The sequence below is a fragment of the Eurytemora carolleeae genome, unplaced genomic scaffold (assembly GCF_000591075.1).
Source record: "Eurytemora carolleeae unplaced genomic scaffold, Eaff_2.0 scaffold173, whole genome shotgun sequence".
NCBI lineage: Eukaryota > Metazoa > Arthropoda > Copepoda > Calanoida > Temoridae > Eurytemora > Eurytemora carolleeae.
Window position 1 is genome coordinate 156,327 of NW_019396110.1, and position 11,033 is coordinate 167,359.

Here is an 11,033-nt window from a genome sequence, read left to right on the forward strand (position 1 = left end):
TATATGTTCTGAACTTTAACATAATATGCGGAGTAATTGTTATAGCAAGTAACTTAATAAATTTATTTATTAAAGGAATTGAGTTTTTGCCACAAACTCTGCTTTTCTAATTTCAATATCGTTGCAACCCAAGGTCGTAGACCTTTAATATTTCAAACTATGAATGCTTATAGATCAAATTATGTAAGTTTGAAATATCAAAGGTTTACATCATAAGGTTGCAAAGATATAGGTTTTACAAAAACTGAATTTGTGGCAAAGACTCAATTCCTTTCTTCTTTTTTCGTTTTAGTTTTAAATAATGTTTATTTTTCACAATTTTTGATTATTCAAATAAATTGTTTTATTTACAAAGATGACTACATAGAAAAACTTATATTAAATAAAATCTAATACTTGTATATTGTATGACGATAATAATAATAATGATACATCATCATCATTTTTCTTCCCTTTAGAATATTGTTCATTCCCTAATTTTTCTTCCTTCTATTTCTTAAGAAATTTTTTTGAATTTTTGTTATTTGTTTCCAAATTTTTTGGTCCTGTTTGAAAAAGGGGAGATTTCAGTCCAAATATTTAGCTGTGTATACCCTGTCCAACTTTTTCTTGTCTTTCCCACTTTTTGTGATCTTCTTACCTCAGATAGATAGAAAGATAGATTGAAAAAACTGGAAATATGGGTCAAATACTTGAATAGGATTCTGTTTATAATATTTTTAGCAAACCCAACAGATTCTTCTCTTTTATTTCTAAATAAGACTTGAAAAATACCCCCCCCCCCCATCCCAAGCCCCCCTGACTTTTATCTACCAAAACTACAAACAGTATATGTATGTATTTTATATATTATGTATATTGTATAATAAGAAATTAAGCCTAAATCCTACAGTCAGGCTTAATCTTTTTCAGTAGTTAAAGATAGAAATTCCAACTTTTTGTTTACACCTCCCTTACAAGAATACAGGACTTCTGCTATAATAGAAGAATACAGGACTCCTATCATAAAGGGATAGACTCCTACCCAAAACAGGAATATAGGAGTACAACCTAATACAGGAATACATGACACTTACCCTGATACAAGAATATAGGAATTCTACTCTAATACAAGAATAAAGAATTCCTTACCTAATACAAGAATAAAGGATTCCTACCATAATAAAAGAAAAAAGGACTCCTACTAATACAAGAATAGAGGACTCCTACCCTATTACAAGAATAAATGAATTCTGGTATAATACAGGAATACAGGACTCCTACCCTAAGATTCAATACAGGACTCCTACTCCAATACAGGACTCCTACCCTAAAACGCAATATAGGACTCCTAACGTAATGCAGGAATAAATGACTCCTACGCCTGATACAAGAATAAAGGACTCCTACCCTAATACAAGGATAATGGACTTCTATCTTAGAAAGGAATACTTTATCCCTACCCTTCTACAAGAATACAGAAATATAGGACTCCTATCCTATTACAAGAATACAGAAATACAAGACTCATACCCTATTACAAAATTACAGGGATACAGTATCCTACTCTAATACAAGAATACAGGACTCCTACCTTATTACAAGAATACAGGACTTCTACCTTATTACATGAATACAGAAATACAGGACTCCTACCTTATTACAAGAATACAGAAATACAGGATTTCTACCCTAATACAAGATTACAGTAATACAGGACTCCCGCCCTAATACAAAATACAGGACTCTTACCTTATTACAAGAATACAGAAATACAGGACTTCTACCTTAATACAAGATTACAGGAATACAGGACTCCCGCCCTAATACAAAATACAGGACTCCTACCTTATTACAAGAATACAGAAATACAGGACTTCTACCCTAATACAAGATTACAGGACTCCCACCCTAATAAAAAATACAGGACTCCTACCTTAATACAAGAATACAGATACTAACCTCCCCCCTCCTCAATGATTGTAAAATGACTTAGCTCCTGACCGAATGTTTAACTAAAATTTTCTGGTTGTCACTTTTTATTTATTCAAGATGTTTCTTCACCCATAGTTCTTTCTATCTATCTTTCTATCTATCTATTACCTTGTATCTATTCATCTTTTTATATATCTGTCTAGTATCTTTAAATACATCTAGAGATATAAGATTAGAAATGGAAAGCTGGATTTTACTTTGACAAAGGAAAATTTCATTGATCTTAATTCATGAGTGTGATTCTATTCGTTTTTTAATTAGCTACAGGGTTACCCACAAAGTGATTATATTCTTTTTTTAGTTAGCCAAGAGATTACTCAGAAATTGATTCAATTCGTTTTTTTAATTAGCTAAGGGATTACCCACACAGTGATTCTATTCGTTTTTTAATTAACTAATAGAATCACTTTGTGGGTAACCCTGTAGCTAATTAAAAAACTAATAGAATCACNCAGAACTAGATAAATCCAGATATATTAAAATAGACCTAGATCTACTGGATATATTTCATCAGAACTAGGTAAATCCAGATATATTAAAATAGACCTAGATCTACTGGATATATTTCATCAGAACTAGATAAATCTATATATATTAAAATAGACCTAGATCTACTGGATATATCTAATCAGAGCTAGATAAATCTAGATATATCAACTAGACCTAGATCTACTGGATATATTTAATCAGAACTAGATAAATCTAGATAAATTAAATTGACCTAGATCTACTGGATATATTTAATCAGAACTAGATAGATCTTTATCTATATATAAATTTGGCTTGTCTGTCTCTTTGTCTGTTTGAGTGTCTGTTTGTTTGTATCCAATAAACGTCAAAACGGCTGAACCGATCGGGCCCAATTTTTTTGTGGGACATCACGTGACCACAGGGAAGGTTTATGAATGATAACAATTTTAAAAAATGTGTTCTAAAGGTTATTAATTTTGTAAAAAAAATTTAATTCTTGAAAATCCGCGAATTTTTTTTAAAAATCCGCAAAATTTTTTTCTTCTTTGTTTTAAAATGTAAACAAAAAGAATATGTTCACAATTTGAATAGAAGATGGGCGCGAAGCGCCCTAAAAGCCCAGAAAGAAGGGCGCAAAGCGCTTTGAATTTCTAGTAAATTAAATAGACCTAGATCTATTGGATATATCTAATCAGAACTAGATAAATCTAGATATATTATATAGACCTAGATCTGCTGGATATATCTAATCAGAAATAGATAAATCTAGATATATCAACTATACTTGCCTTTACCAATACTTGCACATAGATAATATATATGTTTCCAGCTATCTCTGTATTGAGATCTACCTGGATTAAATACTAACCTCCATCTTGTAGGTCCGTCCTTGATATTAATGATATCGAAGTTAAAGATAACTGCAAGAATGATATCATAGAAGAGTTCTGCCACTGGTCTGAAAGTATGTATATATATTGTATCCGGGTTCATCTTCATACAAGGATAATATTTGTTTAAATCTGACTCAGCTGTTAGTAAAGAAATATAATCCATCTCCATTATTTCTACAAACCAAACATGTTTAAATTTGAGAATCCACCTTTTTATATTATCTGGAGATCCACAGAAGTTTGATCCAGTCCTTCGGATCCAGACAAACATAAGGAAGGTGTGGAGTATCAGGAACCAAATAAACTCAAACTAATTCAAACAAATTGTATATCTAGGATAATATTATATGTGTCCTTGAGAAGTGGAGGATAAAGGGGTTAAGGGGAGAGTATAGATAGCACAGATGGAGTAAATCTTGAAGAGAGAGGTGGAGTAAGGATGGAGTAAGTAGGGTGAGAGAAGTGGAGTAAACTTAGAAAGAGTATATATGGAGTAATTTTTTTTATACAGAGAATTAAATAGTGAGAGAAAGAGTTAGGTATGTAATATGTATTGAACCTTGTATAGGGAGAGAAATAATGAGCATGTATTGAACGTTGTACAGGGAGAGAAAGGATGAGAATGTATTTAACCTTGTATAGGGAGAGAAATAGTGAGCATGTATTGAACGTTGTACAGGGAGAGAAAGGATGAGAATGTATTGAACCTTGTATAGGGAGAGAAAGAATGTATTGAACCTTGTATTGGGAGAGAAAGGATGAGAATGTATTGAACGTTGTACAGGGAGAGAAAGGATGAGAATGTATTGAACCTTGTATAGGGAGAGAAATAGTGAGCATGTATTGAACGTTGTACAGGGAGAGAAATAATGAGCATGTATTGAACGTTGTACAGGGAGAGAAATAATGAGCATGTATTGAACGTTGTACAGGGAGAGAAAGGATGAGAATGTATTGAACCTTGTATAGGGAGAGAAATAGTGAGCATGTATTGAACGTTGTACAGGGAGAGAAAGGATGAGAATGTATTGAACCTTGTACAGGGAGAGAAAGGATGAGAATATATTGAACCTTGTAAAGGGAGAGAAAGGATGAGAATGTATTGAACCTTGTATAGGGAGAAAAAGAGTGATAATGTATTGCACCTTGTACAGGGAGAGAAAGGATGAGAATGTATTGAACCTTGTATTGGGAGAGAAAGGATGAGAATGTATTGAACCTTGTAAAGAGAGAAAAAGATTGAGAATGCATTGAACCTTGTATAGGGAGAGAAAGGATGAGAACGTATTGAACCTTGTATTGGGAGAAAAAGAGTGAGAATGTATAGAACCTTCTACAGGGAGAGAAAGAGTGAAAATGTATTGAACCTTATATAGGGAGAGAAAGAGTGAAAATGTAAGCATCCTGCTGGTAAGAACACCCATCCTGTAGATAAACTGCTATATATAAAAGAAACAATATATTTAGCAATGAAATATATATTACCTAAATGATTATATTATATATATAAATATTACCTCCAAAACCAAAGAATGATACTGGCAGATAATGAAAGAGGATAAAGAGAAGGATCAGCTGAATGTGAAGCGGATACATGGCTTACAATACCAAAGGAGATTGAACACAGAGAGAGAAGGACGGAACCCACCTGGATAACTGCTGTCAGAGGATTGGATAACTCCTGAACAGAAAGATTAGATAACTCCTGAACAAAATGATTAGATAACTCCTGAACAGAAGGATTAAATAACTCCTGAACAGAAAGATTAGATATCTCCTGAACAGAATGATTAGATAACTCCTGAACAGAAGGATTAGATAACTCCTGAACAGAGGGATTAGATAACTCCTGAATAGAAGGATTACTACTACTCTATGACTACTCGAAGATATTAAAATTAAATTTTGAACCTGTGAATCCCTGGTGAGAAGAATATAGCTCTGGAGAAGAAGCTGAGGAGAATCCTGGAGGAAGGAATCTATTAAACTTAGATATGCAGCATCTCTCTCATAGTACAGCCTAGTATAGAATTCAGTATTAAAAAGCCAAGATTGAGTGGAATAACACAGCATGGTTGCACACACACTTATATTTACACTATAACAATTTAAATGATTATTGTTGGACCAACTAAAGTTGATCTTGGGGCGAATATATTTCCATTTGACTCTTCTGATCAGATACTTTGTGCTAACTGACTCCCCTATGGAACTCCAGGGCTAAAATGGCTGAAGATCTGCTTTCTATGTCGGCAAGATAAATGCCATTTGACTTGCTATCTCTAGATAACAAAGAGAGTTCAACACCCTTGTCCCTTTACACTGTTACTCCTTTCTCTAGCATCAATTCTTGCACCCTGTGGCTGGCAGGTGGTATCTCTAGATAAGAGAAGGAGTTCAATACCTTTGTCCCCCTACTCTGTCATGTATTTAAGGCTGAAAACATACCTGGAGTTCAATACCCTTTTGAACTGAATCTAGATTGTTTGGCTTTATTCTTAGATTGCATTTGTTATGTGCATCATTTCTCCAACTGGGAGCAATGAACTTATATGAGATTATGTACATAGGGATGAACCCTGGTTGGATTCACACTAGTTAATGTACATGCTTAGATGAGAAACCAAACCCTGAGTTCAAAACTGAAGAATTTGCAAGTTTTAAGATTTAGATTAAAAGTTCTATAAAATAATGAATTGAAGGTTGAATTGAATTCAATCTCTTGTCTTTTGTTTCCTTGTCCTTTATCTATTGTTTCCTTTTCCTTTATAACCTTTTCCTTGTCCTTAATTAAGTGTTTCCTTGTCCTTTATTTTCTATTTATTTGTCCTTGTTTTCCTGTTTCCTTGTCCTTGTCTTTATTCCGATTTCCATATTTATTTGTCTTTAGTTTCCTACTTATTTTTCTCAATCTATTTTCATGGTTTCCTGTTTACAAAGTGGCTGGTTTCTAGGCTCCATGATGTTCAGGTATTTGTATCCTTATTATATTATCCTACCTGAGTTTCCTGTATGAATCTCCCCTTGGTCTGGTTTCCCTGACTCCGCACCAGATAATATGAGCTTGTCTCACTACTGGACCAAGGTAGAAAAGATGACTAAAGGAGAGGATAGATCGCTCCCAAACCTCAAACCTGCTCCGAACAGGACAGAATCCTGATTCTGAAGCATGGTGATCCTTCAAAATACACATTTCGAAATTTTCACCAATATTTTTGCAATAAAAGTCTTTATTACATAGAACACTAGGACTAACCAGATACTTAATAGTAACAAATACAGCATATTTCCTTATATATTCTTATCATCCAAATGGACCAAAACTGCATTTTTAAAACTTTTCAATATTTGTAGACTTCTTTTGTTATCAAAATATAATTTATACACAAATTTTAATTTTTATTTACAAGACTCGAATTATATATTATCAGCTAATAAACCTGATGACACCAGACTGCACTAAGTATATTATTAGCTAGTTAACCTGTTGATACCAGACTTAACTAAGTACATTAACAACTAGTTAACCTGATGATACCAGACTGCACAAAGTATATTAACAGCTATTTAACCTGATGATACCAGACTGCACTAAGTATATTAACAGCTGTAAGAGGGAGAAAGACCAAAAGGATTGTTAAGATAGTGAAAGTTGACCAGCCCTCGTCTCCATGCAGTAGAACTTAACATTAACATTAACATTATGATTTTTAAGGACAATCTATGTTTGAAATTACATGTCTACTTCTTAACTCAATAACATTTTCCCTTTATTGTTTCACTTCAAAGTTTCCTAATCACTCAGAATTAAGGGTTTGCTTTAAGTTATTGAGATAGTTGATATTTTAAAGACCCCTACACAAAATGTTACAGTAGGACTCTGGAAAAGTAAGACAACTGTTAGAAAGTATTCAAATTAAGATATTAAAGAGTTTGATGAACACAATTCATAATAATTCCCAATAAGCCAAATAACGTTTATAGTAACGTTTCCATGACGTTATGATTTAACATTAGTAACGTTACTTGGTTTGCAGGGTTGTGTAGGGTACACATACCCATTTTATTCAACAAATTGATTTTTAATCTTCTGGTAGAACAATTTGCTTTTTTACAACATCAGATATGCACAAAGTTGCTTAAATGTTGTCTACCTATACCATAGTTTTATGGGTATTTCTGTAGTAAGAAGTATGATAAATCAACAAAACATTTTCAGGATTAAAGGATATAAATTAAAAGGTTACTATCATATGATGAGACTTCAATGAAGACCTTTAGGTATAAAATTTAAAGATTTATTTGGTTTGCAGTTGTCTTTTAAAGTCTCATTTATTGTTGGTCCCCCTTCAACTGTTCTGATATTTATTTTTACTTTGATATTTATGACTCACCAATTACCCAGATATCGGAACCGTAGTCAACCAAGAAGAGAACAATGGTTAAAATATTAATTAATAAATCAGCTGTGCTGAATATATTCTTGTCTCCAGGTATACTAGAAGCTTCGATCCTACTGCTAGGGAAGCTCACAGAGTAAACCGGTTTATCCACAGGACAAACTTCTTTGTTGGGTTTAGAATCAGACATTTCTATTCTTATCCTATTATTTCTCTGATTTCAGAATACAGTGTTCCAATCCTTTTATTTAACTGATTACAGAATACAGTGTTCCAATCCTTTATTTTCTCTAATTACAGAATACAGTGTTCTAATCCTTTCTTTTCACTGATTACAGGATATAGTGTTCCAGTCCTTTCTTTTCTCTGCTTACAGAATACAGTGTTCCAATCCTTTTATTTAACTGATTACAGAATACAGTGGTCCAATCCTTTTATTTAACTGATTACAGAATACAGTGTTCCAATCCTTCATTTTCTCTAATTATAGAATACAGTGTTCTAATCCTTTCTTTTCTCTGATTACAGAATACAGTGTTCCAATCCCTTATTTCTCTGATTACAGAATACAGTGTTCTAATGCTTACTTTTCACTGATTCCAGAATACAGTGTTCCAATCCTTTATTTCTCTGATTACAGAATACTGTGTTTCAATCCTTTCCTTATCTGATTACAGAGTACAGTGTTCCAATCCTTTCTATTCTCTGATTACATAATACAGTGTTCTAATCCATTTGTTTCTCTGATTACAGAATAAGTGTTCTAATCCTTTCTTTTCACTGATTACAGAATACAGTGTTCCAATCCTTTCTTTTCACTGATTAAAGAATACAGTGTTCCAATCTATTTGTTTCTCTGATCACAGAATACTGTGCTCAAAAATCCATTCTTTTCTCTGAATATAGAATACATAGTTCCAATCCTTTGTTTCTCTGATTACAGAATAAAGTGTTCCAATCCTTTATTTCTCTGATTAGGGAATACAGTGTTCCAATTCAATCTTTTCTCTGATTACAGAATACAGAGTTATATTTTTTTTTTTTCTCGGATTACAGAACACAGTGTTCTAATTCATTCTTTTTTCTAATTGCATATCAAAGTGTTCCAATCCTTTATTTCTCTGACTAAAGAACACAGTGTACCAATTCTTACGTTCTTAGATTACAGTATTTAGGGTTTTATTCTATTCTGTTTTCTGAACGTACTAGCAGAACGGTAATTATAGAACTGAAGAGTAAAAAACAAAAACACCAACAACAAAAACTAGGAAAGTTAGAGAGCAATCCTTTTATTTCCTTTTTATTTTAATCTTTTGAGATCGATATTCTTATGTGTTCTACTGTATGTATGATAACTAACTACAATGTTGAAGAGGAACGGAAAGATTATTAGGAAATATGAAGCAATAGTTTCTTATCTATACTTTGCACCAGATTATTCATAAAGATATAAAGATGGCTGATGAATATTTTTATATATTCTCATCACCTCGACTGCATAATGTATAGGTGGGAGAATATATTTTGAAATAGAGTGATGAGGGGGGGGGCAGGGGGGATGTTAGCAAGGTGTGTAATTAGTGTATGGAGGACTTGGACAAAAATTAAACACTTCATCATTATATTTAAACTCTCAAGTCAAAATATCACTTATATAATCTTTGATATTTTGTGGTTGAAATTAAAAACAAAATTAAGATTAATTTTTTAAGTGCTCAGTTAACAACATTTTGGACTGTTACAAAGGATGTTAGATACTTTCCCAAAGGCATTTTCCCGAGCGGCAACTTCCCATGGGTATTTTTCCAAGGGCAACTTTCCAAATGTGCAAATTCCCAAGCGGTAACTGCCAAAGTCTTCCTAGTCGCAGCAATCGGCCCCCTATCCTGTTCTAACCGCAGCGCACGGCTCTTATTGCAGCCTACGGCTACTCAGAAGGCCTCATACTGAAGGATTACTATTTCTACAACTGGGATCGGTTTTGATATCCAGGATTTAAGGTTAACTATTTCTCCGACTAGGATCGGTTCTGATATCCAGGATTTAAGGATTACTATTTCTACAACTGGGATCGGTTTTGATATCCAGGATTTAAGAATAACTATTTCTATAACTGGGTTCGGTTCTGATATCCAGGATTGAAGAATTACTATTTCTACAGCTTGGTTCGGTTCTGATATTCAGGATTGAAGGATCACTATTTCTGCAGCTAGGTCCGATTCTAATATCCAGGATTGAAGAATTACTATTTCTACAGCGGGTTCGGTTCTGATATTCAGGATTGAAGGATCACTATTTCTGCAGCTAGGTCCGATTCTAATATCCAGGAATGAAGGATACATATTTCCACAGCTGGGTTCGGTTCTGATATCCAGGATTGAAGGATTACTATTTCTAGAGCTAGGTTCGGTTCTTACATCCAGAATTGAAGGATTACCATTTCTTCAGTTGGGATCGGTTCTGATATCCAGGATTGAAGGATTACTTTATCTACAGCTAGGTTCGGTTCTGATATCCAGGATTGAAGGATTACTTTATATACAGCTAGGTTCGGTTCTGATATCCAGGATTTAAGGATTACTTTATCTACAGCTAGGTTCGGTTCTGATATCCAGAATTGAAGGATTACTATTTCTAAAGAAGAGAAGGGGGCGGAGTTCTCGACCTTGTTGGGCGGGGAACTGGTCAGGATCTAACATCTCTCTTTAGATAATCATTCTAGGCTCTAGGGTACCCGGGCAGATTTATAAATCTCAGTCTAGGGACCCATAGGAATATTATAAATGTTATGCAAACAAATGTTATCCCAAATTAGTTTTTTTAATTAATTAAACCCTTTTAGTTTTAAGCAAAACTAAGAACCTAAAGGTACTAGAAGTAAAATCTATATTGTGTCTGAGCTAGGGTCTCTAGTAGAACTCTCTGGGTCCCCTAGTCCACCTCTCTGGTCCCCTAGATGAACTCTCTGGGTTCCATAGATGAACTCACTGGGTCCCCTAGTTGAACTCTCTGGGTTCCCTAGTAGAACTCTTTGGGTTCCATAGAATAACTCTCTTGAGTCTCTGGGTCCCTATTGAACCTGTTGAACTCGCCCTGGTTCAACAATTTGTCTCCGGGTTTGTAAATGAAGTGGAACACAGCAGGAGTCGGAAAGGAATAAAACATCTTTTGTTGAACTTATATTGGATATTATTATATGTGCTGAGTTCCTCATCCATACTTTATCTTGGTTTAGACTATACCAGACCAATTTTAGGACAGGAAGGGGGGGGGACATATTTAAGGACAAGAAGGG

The 11,033-nt window shown here is 33.9% G+C and overlaps 1 protein-coding gene across 1 annotated transcript; it reads right to left on the reverse strand.

Annotated features, from left to right (window-relative positions):
- Window positions 1-3,160: 3,160 nt before the first annotated feature.
- On the reverse strand, window positions 3,161-9,100 carry LOC111695214 (XK-related protein 6). The gene is made up of 8 exons (XM_023464439.1): window positions 7,733-9,100; window positions 6,911-7,020; window positions 6,338-6,516; window positions 5,250-5,358; window positions 4,856-5,019; window positions 4,706-4,763; window positions 3,548-3,648; window positions 3,161-3,403 (listed from the first exon to the last, which is right to left on the reverse strand). Exons 1-8 carry the CDS (start codon window positions 7,926-7,928, stop codon window positions 3,220-3,222), a joined length of 1,101 nt encoding a protein of 366 aa, XP_023320207.1. The 5' UTR covers window positions 7,929-9,100; the 3' UTR covers window positions 3,161-3,219.
- Window positions 9,101-11,033: the final 1,933 nt, after the last annotated feature.